The 26,727-nt window shown below is 36.0% G+C and overlaps 1 protein-coding gene across 1 annotated transcript in view; it reads right to left on the reverse strand.

Moving 5' to 3' along the window:
• Positions 1–1,011: 1,011 nt before the first annotated feature.
• Positions 1,012–26,727, reverse strand: part of tbc1d16 (TBC1 domain family, member 16) — a 28,191-nt gene continuing 2,475 nt past the window's right edge. Inside the window, exons 2-12 of the mRNA XM_065252933.2 lie at positions 24,996–25,202; positions 23,723–24,128; positions 17,212–17,400; positions 16,455–16,602; positions 16,071–16,235; positions 15,263–15,411; positions 10,827–10,961; positions 9,214–9,400; positions 8,106–8,285; positions 4,718–4,864; positions 1,012–1,816 (exon numbers count right to left, since the gene is read on the reverse strand). Coding sequence (XP_065109005.1) covers positions 1,550–1,816; positions 4,718–4,864; positions 8,106–8,285; positions 9,214–9,400; positions 10,827–10,961; positions 15,263–15,411; positions 16,071–16,235; positions 16,455–16,602; positions 17,212–17,400; positions 23,723–24,128; positions 24,996–25,170 — 2,148 coding nt within the window. The 5' untranslated portion in view covers positions 25,171–25,202 and the 3' untranslated portion in view covers positions 1,012–1,549. The remainder of the gene's footprint in view (positions 1,817–4,717; positions 4,865–8,105; positions 8,286–9,213; positions 9,401–10,826; positions 10,962–15,262; positions 15,412–16,070; positions 16,236–16,454; positions 16,603–17,211; positions 17,401–23,722; positions 24,129–24,995; positions 25,203–26,727) is intronic.

Genomic DNA, 26,727 nt, shown 5'->3' on the forward strand with positions numbered 1-26,727 from the left:
AGCGTTGTATCTGTTAACATTAATTAATGCACCGTGAACTAACATCAATAACTGTATTGACATTAACTAACATTAACAAGAATTAATAAATGCTGAAAAACTATATTGTTCATGTCAATTAAAGGGATAGTTCACCCTAAAAATGAAAGAATTCTTTCATCATTTACTCACTCTCATGATGTTACAAACCTATATACATTTCTTTGATCTGATGAACATGAATGAAAATATTTTGAGGACTGTTTGTAACCAAACCGATCAGAGGCCCCATTGGCATCCATAGTAGGAAAAAAGAATACTATGGAAGTAAATGGGGTCCACGAACGGTTTGGTTACAAACATTTCTTAAAATATCTTTCTTTGTGTTCATCAGAACAAAGACATTTATACAGGTTTGTAACAACAATTGAATTTTTGGGTGAACTATCCCTTTAATGCATTTACTAATGTTAACTAATACAACCTTATTGTAAAGTGTTACCTTTTAATTTAATAAAACACATTTTTATTATGGGAACAAAATGCTTTTCAAACAATATTTGGGGGACCACCAGTCCACCAATACGGACCCCCAAGAGTCTCTGGACCCCTGTTGAAGACCCATGGTATATAAAGTTAACATGAACCAATAAGAGTTCATGTTAATACATATTTATAATCAAAAGCTTTTTTAATTTTTTGTGCAGTTTCAAACAATAATAAATTTATGAGACAGCTCAACCGATTTTTCTTCTCTAATGCGAGATGTTTTAGAGTCAAAGAGGCTATTCAGTGAAACCGAAAGGACATGACTTGATTTTATCCGTTGGGATTTCATTAGATTGTGAAAAGTGAGTGAAAGGTCAAGATCTGCATCTCAACGCTTATCTTACTGTTTGCTATTATTGCTGTAACCTTTATTCACATTAACCCGCTTTGGCAAGACTTCAGAATAAATTCAGGCTTGGTTACCTTCAACACATCATATAAAAGTATTTGTGATTGACTTCTTGTGAAAGGAAGATCTGCTCCTGCATATATAATCATATTTATTGTGAGGATATGAAAGGCATGATAACGTCAAACAATAATGCTGTGATATCACAGACCTCCTGATAACAGATTGAACAAGAACAGCCTTCATATTTGTGTTTTGCTCAGAATTTGAACAAAAACAAGCAGAAATGTGACCAAAATAAACCTGAAAAACCTTTCAACTCTGCACACACAAGCATTAACACATGCATACATAGTATATATTACAAAAAAACCAAAACCGAAAATAATCAGTCCACAAGACTCGGCCTTCTGAAAGATGAATGAAGATTGTCTGTGATTATTGTACCTGTGAATTATTGATAACGTGACATAATCCAATCTGTTCCACCTCACGAGCTTATAAAGAAGCCCCTGAACTGCATTGGATCCGTCAACATCGGTTCCCAAAGGTATTTAAGGTCAAGGCAGTGTTTGACACCAGATGTTGAGCTGCTGAAAGCAATGAAAACCTGAAATTCCAGCGCTCTGAATGATGCATTGTGGGTAATGAAGTTCCAGAGTCTCGCTCGAGTCATGAGTGCTTACGGAAGGTGAAGATGTCTCGTGATTTGGAGCTTCTTTTGCCCTCGTTGGGCTGGTTGGGGCTGGGTAAAGGTGAGCTGTCGGCTGAGGCGGTGCCTCCATAGGGGCAGCTCTGAGAGTCGGGATGCTCTCCGGAACATTCGACGGCAGGGATGTAGCGGCTATCCCACATTCCCGGACCGCACAGTTTACACAGGTCGTGTAAGCTGCAGGGAATTCTGGGAAGAAGGCGGAATTGGTAGAGCAAACTACGGGCCTAGAATCAGAAATGAAAGAGATGGGGCATAAACGACCGGGAAAAATTATCCATACAAAGAAATGTATCAGGAATAAAGCAACAAAGAGGGAAACTTTGGTTTTGGTTTGTTCCTCAAACAAAAGAGCAAATGGCTTAAGAAGACGTGAAATATAAAGTAGACAGTTGAGCTCATAAGTTTACAGGAATAGTTTTCTAATTAATTTCCTTCCTCTTATACCATCCAATGCAGATGTGTGACTTAATTTCCTTAAATTTTCACAATTTAACACATTTTATTATAACATGCCATCATGTTATCTTCTTATTTGGATCTCTATATGATAAAGCTCAATATCCATTATTGAAGTAACCCAAATGACTCCAGTTGGTTAAAGGGTTAGTTCGCCCCAAAATTACAATTTTATCATAAATCACTTACCCTTGCATCAGTCTAAACCAGAAAGTCCTTCGATTGCCTTCATAACACATTTTTAGATCTTACTGATGAAAACCGGGGGCTTGTGACTGTCCCATAGACTGTTTTCCCAGTACAGAAGGAAATACATCGTCAAAAAGGTCCATCAGCTGTTTAATAATCATATTATGAAGCGACAAGATAACTTTTGTGCACAAAGAAAACAAAACAAACGATTTTACATAACTATTTTTCTTCTTAGTGCATCCATGAACAGACTACGTAGTCACCAGCATACAGACACTGAAAAATAAATTACTTGTAATTTGTTCATTTATATTGGCTGTTTAAGTATTGTTTACAATTTTGCATAATGGCTTAAATAAATGAAATAAATAATTGTCAACTACGTCAGCAGAATGCGCTGTAGTCTGTTCGTGGATGCACACTGAACGACCAGGGAGGAGAAAAAAATTGTTAAATAAAATCTTTCGTTTTGTTTTCTTTGCGCACAATAGTGTTTTCGTCGCTTTATGATATTATAATTGAACAATTGATGCTACATGTACCTTTTTGGTGATGCCTTTCGGCTTGGATTTAAAAAAAATCATTTTCTAAATAAACGCGACGTATAGTCCAGTGCGACTTATATATTTTTTCCTCTTCAAAACGCATTTTTGACTGATGCGACTTAAAGGAATATTCCATTTTCTTAAAAGAAAAATCCAGATAATTTACTCACCACCGTGTCATCCAAAATGTTGATGTCTTTCTTTGTTCAGTCCAGAAGAAATTATGTTTTTTGAGGAAAACATTGCAGGATTTTTCTGATTTTAATGGACTTTAATAGAGCCCAACATTTAATACTTAACTCATCACTTAACAGTTTTTTTCAACTGAGTTTCAAAGGACTTTAAATGATCCCAAACGAGGCATAAGGGTCTTATCTAGCAAAACGATTGTCATTTTTGACAATAAAAATAACAAATATACACTTTTAAAGCGCAACTTCTCGTCTAAATCCGGTCCAGCGCGACCTAACGTAAATGCGTAGTGACGTAGGGAGGTCACGTGTTACATATATAAAACGCACATTTGCAGACCAAACAATAAACTGACACAAAGACATTAATTAGTATCAGTTGACATACAACAACGTAGGAACGGTCCTCGTTCTCAACACTTGTAAACACTGGGGCGGAGTTTTGCGTTCGTCCTCTGTGACCTCTTGACGTCATGACGTATTGCGTGGGGTCATGTTCGCGCATCACGACCGGATTTAAACAAGAAGTTGTGCTTTAAAAGTGTATATTTGTTATTTTTATCGTCAAAAATGACAATCGTTTTGCTAGATAAGACCCTTATGCCTCGTTTGGGATCATTTAGAGTCCTTTGAAACTCTGTTGAAAAAAACTGTTAAGTGTTGAGTTAAGTATTAAATGTTGGGCTCTATTAAAGTCCATTAAAATGAGAAAAATCCTGCAATGTTTCCTCAAAAAACATAATTTCTTCTCGACTGAACAAAGAAAGACATCAACATTTTGGATGACATGGTGGTGAGTAAATTATCTGGATTTTTCTTTTAAGAAAATGGAATATTCCTTTGAGGTACATTCACATTATAAGCGACTAGCAGTAGCAGAGCGAAGCGATCTCATTGATTTCAAAGGAAGCTCGACAGCATCCGGCGACACGAGCGACAGTGACTGGTGACGGCTGGATGGGCGTGTCCAGTCGCGCGTAAAAGTTGAGAAATGTTTAACTTTTGCAAATTATGATCGAAATTCAGGAGTGACTATCAATGAGAACAAAGCTGTGAAGTTCACGTCACCGTCTCTCATCAGTTACTGGAGTAGACGTTACTCATTTGTTTATTACAACCAGATATAGAAACGCCTCTTTTGAAAAAGACGAGCGACACACAGCGACAAAGTCGCCTATAATGTGAATGTACCTTTATACTTCGGAGCGATTTATAGTCCGGTAAATAGGGGCCGGAATAGTGTTCCTATACTCAATGGTATAGCATTGGATATACGTGCCAAATTTATAGACGTAATAAAGCAAAGCGATATGTTTGTGAGATAAAACGTTTACCATTTTGCTTTTTGGAGCTTTGCCATGTCTATTATATAATTATTTGTTCAAATCATTCAAATGAGGAAAGACAGCACATCTGGGATGGCCCGAGGAAGAGTAAACTGATTAAGTAAAGAATTTTCATTTTCTGGTGAACTATTCCTTTGAAGAAATGCCACAATAGCCAAACCTAGACCGATCACGCATGTAAAACTTAATGACATAAAATAAACCCTTACATAATTACTAACATTAAAATGAAGAACATTTAGAAATAGTATTCAAAACAGGTTTCAAGTACAAACTGTGAGAATAAAATGTTCTGTACAGAGCAGTGAGGATCTCATCACATCTGTGTGACACAAAGACCACACCATGCATAACCATGAGCACGGGTCAGCGTGTGTTTGTGTGTGTGTGTGTACCTTTCTCAGCACCAGATCTCCATTCATGTGCATGGAGAGGTTACTAAAGTGCAGCAACATCTGATCCGTAGCGAGCTGTTGCTCCGTGACATCATCACCGTACAGCACAATGATGGCAACGCAGAGGAACAGATGGAAATAGTCCGTCTGTCGAACAACATGCATACAAACATAGAAAACCATCATTGAACACAGCCAATGAAACGACAGGGTAACCTCGAACAGCCAATTACAAGGCAGTAAATGCCAACATGCAAATGAGGGGTAAGACGGGGAAGAACCACTTTGCTCCCCGAAATCACCTCGATATTTGCATGCCAATGTATGCAAATGGATTCTGTTGAAGCGTGTTAATTAGCATCTCCTCTTCATTAGACACTCGGCCGAGATCTTTAAAGCGATACAGACACCCATACGTTTATCTAATGGGTATGAATTAGCAGATTTCTCGGATTTCTCCAATGAGCTGGCATTTAAGGACCAATTCAAGATAAATACAAAATTCAGCTATAGACAGATGGAAGGATAGCAAAAGTGATGAATTTATATTTTACATTCATGTGTTTGACAGAAGCTTTTATCAAGTGACTTCAATCTATACATTTTATCAGTATGTGGGTGATTCTCATGAAATTAGACTTATGAGGTGTCATGAAACATTTTGATAAAAAAATAAATGCAAAGTAAGAGTATCAAAATAAGAAGCATACAGTTTTCAAATAACATCATACAAACCAATTTTGTTGTTTTCCACATGTAAGGGGACAATTTTCATTACCGCAATGTGTCCATGACTGGATTTGGGTTCTTTGACATGAAAATATTTATAATTAAAAAATGTAAAAAAATTAAAAGCTACAGTGCATGTTATACTATAAACATTTACAGTAAAGAAACATGTGGTATTTGGTGATCATTGGTAAATGTAGAGACAATAATAAGGAATATAAATGTGTCCAAGACCAATTTTCTCATCCTCCGCAACAATTTTCAATCATTGTTTAAGCCCTCAAGGAACTAACATTTAAAAAAAATTATTGGAAAAAAATTAATTGACTGTGACACTCACACAGTTCTTATTTTTTCTCTCCAGAAAAAGTTGAAATTTTGTTTGTCATAGTACCTAGACAACTTTTTAGTTCTCATTACCGAAACATGAGTTTGTAAATGCATATATTTAATGTAATATAATGTTGCGGTAATGATCATTTTTGATAATGATAATCTAAAAAATTTAAATAATTCTATTGGAAATATTTTTAAAATCCTCTAAAAATAATGGTTATAGTAAATTCAGACCTTAATCTTATATGTTCAAAAAAAAATTTGGTTTCAAGGGCTTTTTAAAAATTCTGATGCTGGACACCTAAATCTGGATTTCGAGAGAATTACCCATGTGTGTTCCTTTAATCGAACCTATAACACCTTTGTGTTGCTAACATAATGCTTAACCAGCTCTTAAAGGGACACTCCACTTTTTTGAAAGTGGGGTTATTTTTCAGCTCCCTTAGAGTTAAAGATGAGTTTTTACCATTTTAAAATCCATTCTGCCGATCTCCGGGTTTGGTGGTACCATGGCTGCAGCAGGCGCAATGATATTACGCAGTGCCCGAAAATAGTCCCCTGTTATTGAAAGTTACCAAGGGGACTATTTTCGGCAGCTGCGTTATATCATTGCGCCTCCTGCAGCCATGGTACAGCAGCAAAGTCCATGATTATTACAGCAAAATGAGAGTATAGTTCCTAGAAATATCTATAAATAGTATAGACCATTTCAAAAGATGTAAACAACACTGGTCCAGAAGCACTTCCTGTTTCAGTTTTTTAACACTAGATAAACGTTGGGATAAAATACAACCAACAGAACACATAGAACTGAGTCAAAAAGTTAAACAAACATCTTAAAGATAATGATATATGTGTGAAATAAAAAAAACAGTCACAAATTGAAACAGGAAGTGCTTCTGGACCAGTGTTGTTTACATCTTTTGAAATGGTCTATAGAAATAATATAACTTCTAATTTTCCGTCTGTCTTAGTACACGATGTAACTACAGAAGAGTCAAGTTTTAAATCTGAAAAATATTGAAACTCTTTGATTATTTTTGAGCACAATGCTAATGGTCTAATCAGATTCAATGGATTATGCTAAGCTATGCTAAAAGTGGTAGCGCTAGACCCGAAGATCGGCTAAATGGATTCCAAAAAGGTAAAAATCAGTTCTAGGGGAGCTGGAAAATCTGTATTTAAAAAAAAAAAATCAATCTTACAAAAAGAAAAAATTAAAGGTGCAGTCAGGGAGTTTTAGCAGCATCTAGTGGTGAGATTGTAAATTGCAACCAACAGCTCAGTCCACAGCTCAACCCTTTCTTTCGAAACGCATAGAGAAGCTACAAGTATCCGCCACAGGACAAAAATGTCATCGTCTGAGACAACGTAATGATAAAACGTGCTTGACAGTTTGTCCATTCAGGGCTACTGTAGAAACATGACTGCGATTTCCACGTAAAGGGGACCCCCGTGTATGTAGATAAAAATGGAGTTAATAAAAATAATACAGTTCATTACACACCACTGAAAACATAGTTATGTAAATAAAATTGGATTTTTGTCAATATATTGACAAAATTTTACACATTGCACCTTTAATTCTTTAAAGACGTTCTTAACTTCTGCGAAAGACAAACAATTTTTACACGCACACAAAAATATTTTTACTTCTTGATGCTGTCACTTCTATTTTTCTGACTACCATAAAAACACAAGAAAAGAGATAAGTGAAAAGGAGAAAAGAATAAGAGAAGTCAAAAAGGGAAATACACATTTGGAGTCATGATGTTTTTAACTGAATCTATAAAGTCTTGTGTTACTTAAAACCCAAGCAAAAACACATGTTGCTTATTTAAATGTGTATATGTGTATGATTTAATGGATTCTTCATAATTTCTCACTTATTTACAGTAAGACTGGAATATATGAGCTTTAGTACAAAACATATAAGCCTGGTTTAACAGACAATGCTTAGCTAAGGTCAGGATTAGACCTTTGTTAAATTAAGATGTTTAAACATCTATTATAAACATGTCTTGGAAAAAGTTGTTAATGGTGTGTATCTTGAGACAAAAATCAATGGCACTGGTATATTTTAAAATCTGTCAGTGCAAGTTATTTTCAGTTGAGACAGCAAACATGTGGTTTAGCCTAGGACTAACTGGGTGATACAGTATTAGCGCAGCAAAAAGTCTAACCTAAATTAACCTCCGAATTTAACTTCGTACGAAACCTTTTTTTTTAGCTTATGATTATAAGCAAAAACCACAAACTCTTAACAGTTTTGCAAGAAGATCCGACCACAAGTGCTGTTCTGAGATCAGCAGTTCAGATTTACCTGATAGTGAGCCCAGCAGGCCTCCCACATGCGCAGAGCTTCTGCATCGGGGAACTCGCGCTTGAAACAGAGAAGAACCCAGCGATGACAGAACAACAACTGAAGTCCATCTTCACCCAACCGGGTCAGATGCTGGTGAAACCGTGGTAGCATCAGCCGTAACAGCTCCCTCAGATACATCTGAACACAGAGACGTCAGTATTAAATGTACAGTAATAATCAAATAGCGTGAATGAGAATAAAAATTTCATCCAAAAATGTATACTGTTATGTACAACTATTCAATAAGCTTACCTAACTAAAATTTTTCACAAGAAAACATTTTGATCTAAATGCATATCTTAAGCCTTAGTTTAATTATATAGGCCTTAGTTTAATTAGGAAATATAACTAGTTTAGACAAACATGCCTTTCTAAAACATTACTTGTGTGCATTTTTAAGGCAAAACAAAAAGCACTGATGTATTTTAAGATATGTCAGTGCAAGTTGTTTTCAGTTTGGTCAGCTTTACATTTATTGCTTAGTCTAATCCTTGTCTGGGAAACCACCCCCATGTGTTTCAAACTGTAATGTTTTATAAAAAAAAGGCAAAATATTAATTTAATTAATTTTGCCTTGCCTTGCCTAATTACAAAAAAAATCAAAATTTTTGAAACAGGGGAATTAATCTGAATTATAAAGAAAAAGCAGCCAATCAGAGCCCAGTATTGCCAATCCTTCTATCCTTCAATAAAATATGCTTCAATATAACAGTTTTAAATTTTTTTTTATTACTTTTTTTTCTTAGCTGGATTTTTCAGTAGGTTTATGCCTCAGTTGGGATATTTAGATGTCTTGGATTACATGGGGGTGAGTAAATTATCAGATTTTTTTATGAAAGTGGAGTAATCCTTTAATAGGAAATGAAAAAGTGACCCTTAATATTTAACTGCTGATGCACATTTTAAGGGGACAGAGATTTTTTTTACCTTGTTTTTTTACCTTTTCTTTGTTGAATAATGGTAGTCTACCAGCATTCACGAACATACAAAAAGTGCTAGACATACTAAACATTTCAGACTCATTTAGAAACGTCAGCCAGAAAACGGCCCAATCTGAAACTCTTACCAGCTGTCTTTCCATATCTTCATCTCTAGGAGAACTGATGAAGATTGTGTTCTCCATGAGACCCACGAAGCACCAAAACGTGTCGCTCTCGTCCTGGACCTCCGTCAGAAGGGGGGCTACCAGATCTGACATACCCTGACAGTAGCCCATGTCCGGGTTCAACACCGCATAATTCAACAGGATTCGTCTACAAAGAAACCCTCTGTTAACTTTGACTGAGAGATTAATCATGTAAGATAATTGGAACGGGATTTGGAGAATAACTGAATTAGTCCATGTCATACGACTGAATGGGATGAAAGAGATTTATTACACGTTAACTGAAATAGCCACGGCTGATTAAATTTCGAGAAACAGCTACAGTCACTCCATAAAGTATTTAAACACAGGCGACTGGACTGTATAATCATAGTTCTTGCTACTAAAATACAAAAAAAAATTGTGTGAAATGTTTACATGATGAGTGTTATATTTGTGATATCTTTACAATACAAATATGTTAGGTTTGACTGATAAAACAATAACGATGTATGTTATATGTTCAAAAGATGTTCATATATATGATCATTGACCCAGCATTGGGTCAAAAAGGGATGAACCCAACCGGGTGATTCTCACGAAATCCAAATTTAGAAGGTGTCCAGCATCAGAATTTTTAAGATTAAGGTCTGAACTTACTATAACCATTATTTTTAGAGGATTTAAAAAATATTTCCTATAGAATTATTAAATTTTTTTAGATTATCATTACCAAAAATTATCATTACCGCAACATGATATTACATTAAATATATGCATTTACAACTCATGTTTCGGTAATGAGAACTAAAAAGTTGTCTAGGTACTATGACAAACAAAATTTCAACTTTTATCTGGAGAGAAAAAATAAGAACTGCTTACTTGGTAGCCATCTTGAGTGTCACAGTCAAATATGTCCCTTCCAACATTTTTTTTTGAAAATGTTAGTTCCTTGAGGGCTTAAACAATGATTGAAAATTGTTGTGGAGGATGAGAAAATTGGTCTTGGACACATTTATATTCCTTATTATTGTCTCTACATTTACCAATGATCACCAAATACCACATGTTTCTTAACTGTAAATGTTTATAGTATAACATGCACTGAAGCTTTTTATTTTTTAGATTTTTAAATTATAAATATTTCCATGTCAAAGAACCCAAATCCAGTCATGGACACGTTGCGGTAATGAAAAATGGCCCCTTAAATGTGGAAAAAACAACAAAATTGGTTTGTATGATGTCATTTGAAATCATGTGCAAAATAGTACATGAAGAGATGTTTGTAACTGTATGTTTCTTATTTTGATACTCTTACTTTGCATTTACTTTTTTATCAAAATGTTTCATGACACCTCATAAGTCTAATTTCGCGAGAATCACCCAAACCTTTGGGACGTAATTTAGCATACAGTATGCTGGGTTGCTTTAACCCAATGTTGGGTCAAATATAAAAATTTTCTGGGTTTATTATTTATTTTGACCCAATGCTGGATAATAACCCAGTATTTTATATTATATATATATATATATAGTATAAACAAATCATTTTTTATTAAAAGATGGATGTCCATGGTGTGCAGACAGGCTCTAACCTCATGATTTCTACATTAGGGTTGTTCTCGCCCCTGAAAAACATGTTGCTTCGATCAGTTCTTACAACATCCTTATCGACCGTGAACTGAACCTTTCTCCAAAACTCGCTGTGTTCCTCTGGACTCATGGACAACCTGTGGAGAGAACGAAAGAGCACAACCAAAATAAACAGAGAGGCAAAAGGAGGAGAAAGATTCGAGTCAAGATGAAAAATGTAAGAGATACAAATCGAAACAAAATGTGACCAAAACACAATACGTATGTAACATCATGTCCAACAGCTTATCATTCCCATCCTAAAAACTGGCGGTCCCTCCGGCTATAGACATTCGCATAACAAGCAGGTGGGATTTCATTAACACTGTTTGTTTTCTGGAATCAAACTGCTAGACCTGATGCAACTTCATGTAAGTGTTTCGAGACCCGTGTTTGTGTGAACTTATTCCCACATCTCTCCAATTCCCTTCTGCAGCCCCGCGAGGGTTAGACACAGTGCTCAGCAACGCTCCCAAAGTACACACCATCGACCTTAGTCATTATTCAAATAAATAACTGCAAGTGTGTTGCCATTACTGGAATTAAACACGTGTAATTCAATACCTCAGCAAGGCCACTGAAATACTCTGTGTATATTTACAGCGCACTTTTTCCACACCGATTTACATATATAAATATTTTCAAATGAATTAAATTGTACTTGATATTCCAGCAAAGTAAAAATAATATTTATAGGCACATTTATATAAAAATAAGAAAGGTACACATGAATATATTTATATTATGCTTGGAAACTAAAATGTTACACTTAAAAGCACTGTACTATGTACATTTGTGCTGATGGTTACATTAGAGTCAGTAAGGTGTCCGAATGATCTTCCCCGACTCTGTGAAACATGAAGCTTTAGGCTTTTAAGTGTTTTATCAATGGCTTGACAATGATTTTAATGGTGGAGTTAATTGTTTCAGGTAAAGCACATTAAGCCACAGCGTGTTTACATCTGCACACATTTATCGATTGGTTTTAGTTTGGTTTACCGCTAGAAAATCCCACAGAGACTCGCAGAAGGTTTTACTTGTCGTCGTATAAACAGACCACGTATGCCATTAGCATTGAAAACAATCAAATAACAGCGTAAGTTCCAAATCTTCTGCTAAATTACAATGATAAATTCATTTAAAGGTCCGGTACATAATGTTGAGACTGAATGAATACATGAGCCTTTAACCCAAACAGAATCCTGAATTACAAATGTTTGTTTATCAGATTATCAATGTAACAGGTGGACAATCAATGGTGAGACACTGAGGCTGGTAACAATAAACCATCACATTTACAGATGAACTAGTCTGCAAAAGTCATAGCATCATACAGCAGCACAGATCAAAGCCTCTTAAGCAGAAGAAAATAGAAGTTTTTTAGTCAATAAGTATTAATGAATGTGTTTTTAAATATACAGTCACCTAAAGGATTATTAGGAACACCACACTAATACTGTGTTTGACCCCCTTTCGCCTTCAGAACTGCCTTAATTCTACATGGCATTGATTCAACAAGGTGCTGAAAGCATTCTTTAGAAATGTTGGTCCATATTGATAGGACAGCATCTTGGAGTTGATGGAGATTTGTGGGATGCACATCCAGGGCACAAAGCTCCCCTTCCACCACATCCCAAAGATGCTCTATTGGGTTAAGATCTGCTGACTGTGGGGGGCATTTTAGTACAGTGAACTCATTGTCATGTTCAAGAAACCAATTTGAAATGATTTGAGCATTGTGACATGGGTACATGGTACTCATAAAGGGATGGACATGGTCAGAAACAATGCTCAGGAAGGCTGTGGCATTTAAACAATGCCCAGTTGGCACTAAGGGGCCTAAAGTGTGCCAAGAAAACATCCCCCACACCATTACACCAGCAGCCTGCACAGTGATAACAAGGCATGATGGATGCATGTTCTCATTCTGTTTACACCAAATTCTGACTCTACCATCTGAATGTCTCAACAGAAATCGAGACTCATCAGACCAGGCAACATTTTTCCAGTCTTCAACTGTCCAATTTTTTTCCAACTTTTTCCTATTTGTGGTGGAGATGAGTGGTACCCGGTGGGGTCGTCTTCTGCAACCTCAAGGTTGTTTGTGTTGTGGCTTCACAAATGCTTTGCTGCATACCTCGGTTGTAACGAGTGGTTATTTCAGTCAAAGTTGCTCTTCTATCAGCTTGAATCAGTCGGCCCATTCTCCTCTGACCTCTAGCATCAACAAGGCATTTCCGCCCACAGGACTGCCGCATACTGGATGTTTTTTTTCCTTTTCACACCATTCTTTGTAAACCCTAGAAATGGTTGTGTGTGAAAATCAAAGTAACTGAGCAGATTGTGAAATACTCAGACCGGCCCGTCTGGCACCAACAACCATGCCACACTCAAAATTGCTTAAATCACCTTTCTTTCCCATTCTGACATTCAGTTTGGAGTTCAGGAGATTGTCTTGACCAGGACCACACTGCCATGTGATTGGTTGATTAGATAATTGCAATAATGAGAAATTGAGCAGGTGTTCCTAATAATCCTTTAGGTGAGTGTATATACACAGAGAAATTTGTCTTTAAAGTTGTCCAAATTAATTCTTTTGCAATGCATATTTCTAATGATTAATACATTTTTGATATATTTAAGGTAAGAAATTTACAAAGTATCTTCATGGATCTTTACTTAATATCCTAATATTTTTTGACATAAAACTTAAAATTTTGACCCATACAATCAATTGTTGGCTACTGCTACAAATATACCCATGCAACTTATGACTGGTTTTGTGGTCCAGGGTCACATATTATTATATCATATGTGGTGTAGTCACTGTTTCCATAGAATAAGCAAAATCATGAGATTTTATCAAAAATTTTCTTAAAGTCTCACCCTTTTTAAACTTTATTGAAGGAGTTTACATCCATTCTGAGCTTTTATTGGCTGCTTTTTCTTCACTATTCAAATACAATTATTTTTAAATAAAATAGTAATTTTCTAATGAAAGATATTGGTAACACTTTACAATAAGGAATATTTGTTAACATTAGTAAATGCGTTAGCTAACATAAACTAACAATGAACAATACAATTTAAGTATTTATTAATCTTTAATGTTAGTTAATGCCAACACAATTGTTTATGTTAGTTCATTGTGCATTAACTAATATTAAAAGGGTCATATTTTGAGATTTTTTTAAAGATTTATAATTAATCTTTGGTGTCCCCAGAGTGCTTATGTGAAGCTTTAGCTCAAAATACCCCACAGATAATTAATTATAACATGTTAAAATGTGCCGTTTTGGGGTGTGTCCTGGTGATTTATTGCAATTGAAACTCAATTGTGTTGTCAATTATTTTCTCTCTCTCTCTTTCTCTGGTTGGATAGTGCAGAATAAGTGGTGGTATTATTGTAATTGGCCTTGCTACATATCTCACGAAACAAGCAAAATCTGAACAACCAAATTTTTTACATGCTTATAAAAAATGGCTTACCAAAACTGAATGACTTGACCTTTCTCACATTTTTTAGGTTGATAGAAGGGACCCAATTACAGCACTTATTATGGAAAAAGTCAGATTTTTTACGCTATGACCCCTTTAACAATAAAAACTTTTAAAAATGTATTAGTAAATGTAAAAATAAATGCTGTTGTTCATTGTTAGTTCATGTCAGCTAATGTAGTAACACATGTTAACAAATACAGCCTTATTTTAAAGTGTTACCAAGTGATGTTGGCACACATATATGTTTGTCCACAAAAGAAATTTCAAACATTTAGGGGAACATCTCTGACTTTATAATTGGGTCCCCAGTGCTTCTATCAACTTAGAAAACATAAAAAAGATCAACCCAGTAACTTAGTTTTGGTAAACCATTCTCTGCAAGCATGTGAAAAAAATAATAATTATAAAGGTAATTGAAATTTGGCTCCCCTTGTGATGTCAGAAGGGGATAATACCACCCCTTAATCTACACTATCCAACCCCGGCACTGTCATTTAGTGCAGATATCAGCTCATTTACATTTTAAAGGACACACCCAAAAACGGCACATTTTTGCTCACACCTACAAAGTGTCAATTTTAACATGTTATAATAAATTATCTATATGGTATTCTGAGCCAGAACTTCACATACACACTCAGGGGAAACCAAAGATTTATGTAACATCTTAAAAAAGTCTTGTGAAATGTCCCTTTTAAACATGAGCCTTCAGATTTAAAGATTTTTAAGATCATGAGAAACATTTAAGTCGAGTGTTTCCAAACTTTTGACCCGTATTGTATATGTACTAAAATAATAGCTATACGTAAATGACGATCTTTGAGAAACTTCGTAGAAGTAAAGTTTAGTCCACCACATAGAAAATGCTTAATAACTGAAAGTAAGTTTAAGTTTGAACCTTCTCTGCTGGATCTCCTGGTACTCCACGCGCTTCTCAAGCCTCCATGCTTCACGCTCCTCAGATGAGGAGTCATAGCTGTAGTAGTGAAGCAGAAAGGGCCAAACCTCGCCACGGATCGATGGGTCAATGCCTCCGAAGAAAATCGCCTGAGAGGACACAGAAACATTAAATCAACCCCTAAACATAAAGGCCTGGTTTCACAGACAAAGCATAGCTAAAGCCAGGACTAAGCCTAAGTTAAAATTAAAATGTTTAAGCAAGCATATTTAATAAACATGCCATAGAAAAAGATGTTACTGGTGTGTATCTTGAGACTGGCATATGGCACTGGCATATTTTAAGATCCGTCAGCGCCAGTTATTTTCAATTTAGACAGCTCAAACATGTGTTTTAGTCTAGCCTTAAGCCTTGTCTGTGAAAGTGGGGGAATGAGCACATTTGCTCTTCACATCACCTTACATTTAAATTTGTAATTTGAAGGACATTACAATGATGTTTAAAACCATAATGAATGCAAAATATAATTATTTAACATCTTGAAGGCTCTTTAGTCCTGCTTTAGTGTAGGTAGGGGACACACAGAATGTCTAACTGGTCTTTCAGCCTGGCCAAGGGGTCTAAACCATTACAAAATTGCTTATAATCCCTTTAAACATACAAAGCATGCTACGAAGCCATCTTAGACCATCCAACCAGTTAGGCCAACCTAAGAGGTTTTTCAGGTCTGGAGGTACACCAGAAAACCCAAAAAAATCAAATATTGATGACCTATAAGATTAACAGCTGTCAGTCACTCAAATCTGACCTTCCTGAGCTTGTACTCCTCCAGCACTTGGCCACTGTTGTTAAGATGACGGAGCCAAGAGCTGACGTCCAGCCGGCGGTACATTCGCTCCTCTGGATGCATCTCGGTGGAGGGTAAAGTGGGTCTGCGGATGGAGAACTGCATACAGGACTTCTCATCTGACACCTGCATTGAAAAAAAAAGGGGCAAAACTGTGAGTATTTTACAGTTTATATGAATAATGCAATTATTTTAATATCTAAAGAAATGAAAATTAGTCCACCATGCTTTTGTTCTTGGTGATATATGTATAAACAATTTTGCTTTTTAAGAGTGCGATGCATGCATGTGAGCATTCGTGCTTTAAATAAAAATGTGTGAAATAACGCCAGATGTGGCGCGAACCTGATCTTTAAGCTGCGTCTCCCTACAGCACTTCCACTGCTGAAACACCTCGGCCAGTTTGTCCAGTCCTGCGTGATGGAAGTGAAGGATCTTGTACTGGCTCTCTCTGCTGGCGATGACCAGCTGTCCGCAGGTGCACGCTTCATCGCTGAAAAAACAAACACACTTACAAGAGCCGTCTGAACAAACAGACCAAAATAAACCCACATCCTGAAGATAACAGGATATAAGTTTACTACCGAAGCAGGATGCGTTTTGGGGTTTATAAGCCGTTACTGTATGTGGATCGTTATAATGACGTATGCGCTGTTTGCATTTCTTTTATGACTCTTAGTTAGTAATAAAACATTTTTACATTGTTTTCTCATTTCATAACATCACAGAAACATTCGATTTGTATTCATGCCGCGGAAATATTTCACCACAGCGAACGAATCCAGCCTCGGGTTAGGGAATAATGATTTAGGTTGCAATTATACAGGTATGTAACGAAATTACCAAACATGAAAAGAGAGAGGTGAGAGAATATAAAGAAGGGTGAATTGAATATATTAGACATCAAGTCTTATGAAAAAGATCCTGCGCCTCAGTATGAAAAGTAATAAAGAAAGCAAGAGAGTATTAAATTATACTGTGATGCGTTTGAAAATAAACTTATTATTTTGTTTGGCTTGTTGCCACTTGAAAGGTTATTAAATGATATTAAAATAAAGGTTCATGCAAGGGTTTTAAGGAGGCACGTAGGATCTGGACTGACCTGAAGAACAGACGCAATGACCTCATATGACCCAAGTCGACCCTGAAAACCCCACATAGGTGCTCTAAAGCCATCACTTTCTGCTGCTCCTCCCACCGAACGCCCTGTGATTGGCTGCTCTCGGAAGGGGCGTGACTGTCCAGGCTGGAGGCGGAGCTTGCAGAGTGAGCCATGGGTTCATCACATTCTCTGAAAATGACAATTTTTTATATAAATACACTGTAAAAAGGTTTATAAATCTACTTAATACAATTATTTTAATTGGTAACTAAAAAATAATACTATATTTTTAATTAATAATATTATAAATAAATAAAAATCTCAGTTCAGATGAAAAATTTAAGGTGGCACAACTTAAAAAAATTACTTCAATTGGTAACACTAAAAAATTATATTATATTTTTAATTAATGATATTATAAATTAAAATTTTCTCAGTTCAGATGAAAAATTTAAGGTGACACAACTTTAAAAAATTACTTCAATTGGTAACACATAAAACATTAGGCTTTATAAAATTGCATTTTTCACTTAAAGTGAGAAATTTAAGTAAAAAAAAGTATTTACTAATTAAAGTAATCCATTAATATTTTTTACTAATTTTTAAGAAAATCCATATTTTACTTTTTACAGATAAATGCATGTGTGTATGACATCAATGTATTATCGCATTTAGTACAACCACACATTACGTTTTTTTAAGGCAGGGGTGTCCCGGACCTCCTATATAAGCATTGAGGGACTCCCATAAAGAACAAAAATGTAAATTAGGGCGGTCCCCTGTTTTTCATTAAAAGTAAAATACTACACGAATTTCAAACTAGCGTGCCACAAAGCGATACTGTCCATTATTTGTCCCAATTTCGCAAAAAACGAATCCAAAAGATTTCTGTCTGAAATAAATATAAACTTTCAAGTGCACCTCACGCTGTTTTCTGGAAGAATTGACAGACTGTTAGATTTAGGATAGGTTAGGGGGTTTTAAAATGTTTTTATCACAAAAGATCATTTTAAACTTATTGATGGGTAAAAATGGTTAGGGTTTGAGTTAAGGGTAATTAGGGGTTTCTTAGATTAAAACGTTGATCCAGGACAAACAAAAAATGTTGATCGATGGGGGACCACCCATAATCTTTGACATAATTCGAACTTGTATGAATACTTGGAGCACAAAATGACACAAAACAAAATAAAATACACACACATTACTCATCAAATTATTTCTCACTGCAAAACATACTTATTAAAGTACATCTAACTTTTATTTGATAAGATTTGATTATCATATTCCAGCTCACAAGAAAACTCAATTCGGCAAGTCACTGTACAGTTAATGACCGTTTCCAGGGCCAAACTCGACGACAGCTGTAAGTGTGGATACGTGTGTGAATACATTGGAAAGGAAAAGGAATGAAAGGAATGCCGGGAGGTTATTGTGTTGGCAGGAGTCGAGAGGAGACACAAATCAAGCAGCCTGGCAGCCAATTTCCCCCTGCCCTCCATCCGATTTCTCACTGCGTCTCTTTGGCTCTCGGCCTCTTGCTGTAACAGAGCCAGGACTGTAACCCGAGCCGTGAGACCTCCGTCTCTCTCACACTCGCCTTCTCTAACCGTCACAGATGCATTCTGGGAGCCCAATGTTTATGGGTCATGTGGTACTCGAGAGGAGACTTCACGTTACAGCCGGATCACACACACACACACACACACGAAGCCATATGGTGAATCAGGTCAGAGTTATAGAGACTACGGTGCACAGTTACACTCTCTCTATGTTTCCCCGCCGTCCTGCAAGTTTCACAGTGGCATTCGATAACGTGAGAAAATACAAAGAGACACCATTTGTAATTTGAAGCAAATAAAATTACTTGAAACTGATCTACATACACTGTAAAGAATAGAAAGTTGGATCAACTTAAAAATTACTTGACTTTTTTTTTCAACTTATATGTTAAAGAGAAAAAAACTTTAAGTGAAATTTTTTATTTTTTAAGTTGATTCAACTTTTCACTTTTAACAGTGTAGTGGGGTTTGAAAAATATCTCCCTCATGCACACCCTGAAATAAACAGGTTAAAAATAAGTTTGGTTAAAAATATTTTAAATTCTGCAAATTTCTATATTACCATTGAGCACATGTATTCAGTAAATGGACCAACATGCATGGTTTTGCACAAACATATGGACTCTTTTAGCTCAAATAAATGCTGTTATTAAGGCAAATAATTGACTATAATTAAACTTTTTAATTATTATAGTGACAATACAATTCAATACAAAAGCATTCTAGGTTGTTTTTGACCTTTTTATTGACTCTTAGCTTGTACCGGTGTGTCTTTGGGCTGGTTTTATTTCATAGGTTGAACACCCACATGGATAGGAATTGCCCCAGGGGGCTCTTACTGAAACAAAATGCCCCTGGAGCTTAATGTCACAGAAAGCCAGAGCTGTCAAATACTGTTAACACACGAGCATTACATCATCCTTAGCAAAACATGACCTCAAATCCAGAGCTGACTCTGTGATTTTTGACAGCAAGATTTATAGTTTTTTTCTACCATCCTGAAGTCTAGTTTTACGTTTCCCCTATGTTTTCGATTCTAAATGGGGCCCAATATACGGCGGGGGAGCCTTGGTGCACCCCGCAACAGTGTGTGGAATGGTTTAAGTAAGAAAAAAAGAGAAGTAAAAAAAAAGGAATGAAAGAGAAGTCAGAAACACTGATGCTAAATATAAAAATAATGCAGAAGCAAAAGACTTTGATTGCAAAAAAAAAAACCGTCCTCCACCCAAAGCAACAGTGAAGAATGAAACAGTCAGTCAAACATAATATTATTTATTTTCTGATGGGTTGCCCTATGTCCTGGCCTCAGCCCCGCCGCTCAGACCAAATAACAAACGGAGGAAACCGCTAAAGAGACAGAGCGCTAAATGAAGCAGCTGGGGGAGGGAATCTGCTATCGGCTCTTCTGTAGAAGATTAGACTTTAAATTCACCCTGCCAACACCAACCTGCTCAAACCTTCAGAGGCTTCAGCATATAAGCCTATAATGTCTCCCCCATGTGGCCATAGAGCAGCATTACACGTACAACTCCAACCTAAATATATAGGAAGGCATTAAACTGTACATTAACTTTATGTCTTTCAGCTAAGATTGTATTATTATTATTATAGGCTGATCGTGTGTCATCAGTTGTCCTTATATGTTAGGCAATTTTATCCAAAACCCCTTAAAGTTTATCATCATTTTATTATGGTAAACAAACATATAACAACATAAAACCCTCCACCCTTTTTTCTGACTTGCTGTTGTGTTTGTGTTGGTTTAACTGTATATATAATACTAATATGATCTTCCATGATCGCCGCCTCCTCTCGTCTTTAGTAAACCAAAACATTAGTTATTTTCAACGAGGTATTTGTTCCAGAGTTTAGCAACTATTCAGACCATTAAACAAATGGGGACCGGAAGTGAAGTTCTGCTCAGATGAGTAACCATAACAACGCACGCATGTCCGATGAAACTGTCTATACATCTATACATCGTTTGTGTGTTACCTGTCCTGAGAATACAACTCAAATAATATTCATCAGATATTAACCTATTTAATAGTATTCCATTGTTCACAACATAACAAAATGTGTAGTGTCGCAGGGATGGCAAATTTTTGTAGGCCAACCTGGAAGTAAGCGGGACATGGGTTCCCTTGCCCAAAAGCCCATTCTTTTTTCTCATAGACTTTTGGATAATCGCAAAAAATAAGCTCTGTGTTCAACAAAGTTTGACACTTAGACGTTTCTCTATTTAATATATATATATATATAGAGAGAGAGAGAGAGAGAGAGAGAGAAAGAGAGATGTGTTGTTTAGTTATTATCCTTTCAACAGAAGGAAGATTTTTTGTGCCAGACATTAAAAGAAAGCCAGATTGCTTATAAAACACACTTCATGGTTTGTCAACCCCTGCCATCTCTTACTGGGTCACCATTACGCTCAAAATCTGTCAATCAATAACACATGTTGAAGAGAGATGTGCTATTGGTTTTCTATTCGATCAGTTTTTTATATAATATATAAAGTGATGTGAAAATATCATTAGATTGTTTTACTGCTCTAACATAGGCCAGTAGCTAGAAACCACAGAAAAACTTACTTAAAGGTGACATAGAATGATTGAACGGAGTATTTATCCTTGTTCTGTGATGTGACATGTAGACAATTTTTTTTTTTGGGTCTGTAATGCCTTAGAAGCTTCCTAAAAACCTCTCTCAGATAGCTCTATTAGAGTGGGGGATTTTAAACAAGTGGTTTTGCACCTATTTGGCTCCCCCTACTGGCTTAACTTGCAATCTCATTACTGATTGGCTGACTTTGCTGCCACTCAAAAAATCTAGCCAATTATTTTAAAGTGGAGGGGCAGTGAGATGCCTGTGATGTCATAAGCATCAGTTTTTCAGATTGGGCCGTTTTCTGGCTGACATTTCTAAAAGAGGAATTTCTATGAGACTGAGATGTTTAGCATGTCAAGCACATTTTGTATGTTCGTGAATGTGGGTAGACTACCATTATTCAACAAAGACAAGGTAAAAATGGTTTTTCATTCTCTGTCCCCTTTAAAGGGCACCTATTTTGCGAAATCCATTTTCCTCATAGACTTTTGGATTATCGCAAAAAAATAAGCGCTGTGTTAAAGTTTGACACTTAGACGTTTTGTCAAACAAGATAATCTTCACAGATGAACACAACTTCTTGTCTAAAAGGTGTTTACTAAAAAATAATTATTGTGTATTTATTGTGTATTTATATAAATACATACACATGGATTTATGTGTATTTATTTATTATTTATATATATATATATATATATATATATATTTTTTTTTTTTTTTAAAGCTTGGTTTCTTTTATGTATGTTAACATTTTAAACAATGATTATTAAATAAATGAATAAATTATGATGATAACAAGCGAGTATGATGATAAAAGGAATCATCATACATAATAAAAAGTAAAATAAATAGTTTTGAGTAGACTATTTTAAAAAAGTAGTCCTTCAGATTATTTTATCCATTGAGGTAGCCCTTGCTTACAAAAAGTTTGAAGACCCTTGCCTTAGAGCTTTTCAAAGTCACAAGTGAGGGTATTACCGGTGTGTTTTAAATAAAACCTAAAAATATCTTTGGGTTTATGTTAACCCAAGATCTTAAACAAAAAACCCATATTCAAAAAACCGTTAACTTCGGGATGATGGAACTGGAGGAGCTAAAAATGCTAACTGGGTTTTGCCAAAAAAAATATGTCATTACCACAGCACTCTATTATTACTAAAATCTGCTGTAAATAATCGATTAAATATTTGTGGCTAGAGGGTTTGTTTTAAACTGCTTTAAAAAAATCCCTGAGCAATAGTAAGTATTGTTTTAGGAACATAACTAACCGAGCAGACATGTGGACACATTAAAAATACAGCAAACTATAGCAGATCATATTCTTATTGGATGCTGTAGATGTAATGTTCAGTAACACATGATGCCTGGCAGTACGTTATTAAAGCCATTCTGAGCTGATCCATGAATTATAAATAAGCTTTGAGCGTCTCCACTTACGGTCATCATGGCATGTAACAACATCACGGCACGTACATGACAGAGACATGCAAACATCTAACTGCAAATGAAAAACCTTCAACATCATTCAGTACTCATATACTGAATATACTGTATAAATATACAACTTCAATCCAAAAGGTCTGAGAGGAGAATAACACTGTAACTTTCAGTTTCAAAAAAAATATTATATATATATATATAATTTTTTTATGTAATATTATTTATATATAATAAATACATTTAAAATAAAAAATGATAAATAAATAAATGAAAAAATGATAAATAAATATAAAATAAAATCATAAATAAATATAAATATTAAATAATAAATATTAAATAAATAAATATTAAATAAATAAATAAATACAAAATAAATAAATAAAATAAATAAATATAAATAAATATAAAATAAAAATAATAAATAAATAAAAAATAAAAATGATAAATAAATATAAAATACAAATAATAAATAAATATAAAATAAAAAAATACAAAATAAATAAATAAATACAAAATAAATAAATTAATTAATTAATAAATGAATACAAAATAAATAAATAAGTATAAAATAAAAATGATAAATAAATATAAAATAAAAATATAAAATAAATAAATAAATAAATAAATAAATAAATAAATAAATACAAAATAAACAAATAAATAAATATTAAATAAATAAATAAATATATGTGCCCTCTTTACATTATTTATGTGAATTAAATACTTTTTGCATTTAATCGTGCCAATTTGAAGGAAATGGGCTGAGTTTTGGTTTCTTTTGGTGATTTTCCCCTTGCCAGACCACTTCCGCCTTCAGAGTAGTTTAAAACCATTTTGTGCATTCAGCAAAGAAACTTTATGTTTAAATCCAGCAGATACAAAATCATTTTAGTTTTTCTCACCTGCTTTCATTATCCAGAAAGACGGAGCAGCTGCTCTCGCCCAGAGCCTCGCTGACGGGTGACAGGCAGAAGGGCGATGAGAAGGTGTCCGAGTCGGATCCCAGAGTGCTGTCTCGACTCACCTCATCCGCGGAGAGATCGCAGGAGCCTTCGTCGCCTTCCTCCGAAAGCTGCTGGTTGGGAATCTCCACCCCATCTTCTTCTTCGTCTTCCTCGGGAGCGGGTGGGGGGCGAGAGTGACCCCGGTGGGCTCGGCGGCGGGGGTTGCGGCGGACAGGCGAGCTTTCGGGCGTGATGTAGCGGAGCGCCTCTTCGTCCTGCCGTTGGATGCGGGAATTGGGCACCCATGTGAGGATGAGGGTGGAGCCGAGAGTCTCATCTTTCTCCAGGTGCACGCACAAGTAACCTAAAAAAATGACGAATTAAAAAATACATTATACTGAGAAACTGAGATTGATCAAATGATTTGACGTATATGGTATCATCATGTCCCACTTGTTGAGTTTAATAAACATTAAAGGGGACATTTCACAAGACTTTTTAAAGATGTCATATAAATCTTTGGTGTCCTCAGAGTACGTATGTGAAGTTTAAGCCCAAAATAGCATATAGATAATTTATTATAGCATGTTAAAATTGCCAATTTGTAGGTGTTAGCAAAAATGTGCCGTTTTTGGGTGTGTGATCTCTGCACTAAATGACAGTGATGTGGTTGGATAATGCAGATTAAGGGGTGGTATTATCCCCTTATGACATCACAAGGGGAGCCAAATTTCAATGAGCTATTATTTCACATGCTTGCAGAGCATGGTTTACCAAAATTAAAGTTAATGGGTTGATCTTTTTTTACATTTTCTAGGTTGATAGAAGCTCTGGGGACCCAATTTTAGCACGTAAACATGAAAAAAGTCAGATTTTCATGATATGTCCCCTTTAAAGGGATAGTTCACCCAAAAATGAAAATTCTTTCATCATTTACTCATTCTCATGTTGTTGCAAACCTGTATAAATGTCTGTGTTCTGATGAACACAACAGAAGATATTTTAAGGAAAGTTTGTGACCAAACCGATCAGAAGCACCATTGACTTCCATGGTATTTTTTTCCTACTATGGAAGGAAAATGATTGAATAATGAATTTTCATTTTTGAGTGAACTATCCCTTTAAACTTTGAAAATAATTCACATTTCATTAAAAACTGCTGCTAGCACAAGCACTGCATGCATAATTTTAAATAAACGTGTCAAGATTTGTGAACATGTGCATATGGTACCTGGGTGATGCTCAGGCAGTCCGGGCAGTGGTTCGGCCGGGTGCACACACACATTGTTTTTGGAGTAGATGACCTCTCCGTCCAGCACGGTCCGTGAACCCCCCGTGCCCACGTTAAACGTCAAAAGATCAGATGCTTTGGAGGATGCACGTCGCAAGAGTCGACCGAATGACATCTCCTCCAGTGACCTCTCACTGCTCCCATCCTCTGAGAAAGAGAGTGAGAGAGCAAGAGGGGGAGCGAGAGAGCGAGGTGTAGTTTAGTTATTTTAAGTGTTACAAATAAAATATGTGGATATAACACGTTTATGTTAGTTTACTGACTAACTTCATAGTTATTGGTGAGTAGTAGAGCACACAGTCACACCTTAAACACACACGCACACACTTAACAAACTTAAAGCAACAGCCAAGCATATTATCCTTTCAACAGAAGGAAGATTTTGTGTGCCAGACATTGAAAGAAAAGTCAGATTGCTTATAAAACACACTTTATGGTTCGTCAACCCCTGCCATCTCTTACTGGGTCGTCATTATGCTCAAAATCTGTCAATCAATAAAGCTTGTTGAGGAGAGATGTGCTATTTGTTTTCTAATCGATCAGATTCTTCCTAGAATAATAAAACTGTTGTGAAAATATCATCAGATGACATAGGTAAGTACCCTATAGGAACCACAGAAAAATGTAAAGGGCACCTATTATGCAAAATTTGGACATGTGTGTTGGCACACTATCATCCTACAATGGAAAAAAATCCACCAGCTCCTTTTCTTCTCGTTTTTTTAAACCACATTAAACCAAAGCAGTCTCATTAGACATGCCGTTTTGATTCTCTTATCAATGTGAGGTCTGGAAGTCTCGTGGCGCGTATGAGGCGTTTAGCGCGGCGGACACGATTCCGCCTCATTCATGCATCTAGTTCCCGCAAATTGAGCGCCTGGCGCGGTACGTGCGAATGGTGCTTTTTGTGCATTTTGCGTTTCAGATGAATTTGCGTCTGACGCCCGAGTTGAAAAATGTGAACTTTGCCGGATTTTCGCGCCGTGTTAACCAATCAGCAGCCCCGCCCCGGAGTCACTCATTCAACATGGAGGAACGCTTGATATTGTCCGTGAACAGTCACCCGGAGATATACGACACAAGTTCTTATTTCTATAGAGACAGGAATAAAAATGCCCTCACTTGGAAGGGTCAGTGAGGACATTGGGCAACCTGGTAAGTTGTAATTCACATTTCACTTTTGAGTCACGTGGCGTTTATCGACCCGCGGCATTCCCGCCGTTTTTAGTAAGGTGACCAAATACAAACCTGTAACTCTCGTGATGAATGCACAATCAACATCAGCCATCTTGCAAACAGACAACCGCATAGCACTTGCCCCTCCCACAAGAAGCGGATTTCACCTCTGACGCGCGTCAAATGCTTGCTTTTGTCGAATGCATTCAAAATGTAGACGCAAACTAGACCCGATTTTGACGCCTCAAACGTGGCTGGTGTAAGCCCACGGTAACAGTCCTACCATAGTATCCATCCTCAGCGAGTTGTACTCTGTCCACTAGATACTATTTTCTCAGACTGTATTAATCGGATTTATTTTTAACCAAAAGCGCTCACTGTCTGTTTGTAAGGAAGTGAGGAGCTGTAGCTCATTTGCATTTAAAGGTACAGACATTAAATAGCGTGTTTTTTCTCCCACCCAAATAGGGGCATTTTGAACATGCTATAATAAATG

Source organism: Paramisgurnus dabryanus, chromosome 3, assembly GCF_030506205.2.
Source record: "Paramisgurnus dabryanus chromosome 3, PD_genome_1.1, whole genome shotgun sequence".
NCBI lineage: Eukaryota > Metazoa > Chordata > Actinopteri > Cypriniformes > Cobitidae > Paramisgurnus > Paramisgurnus dabryanus.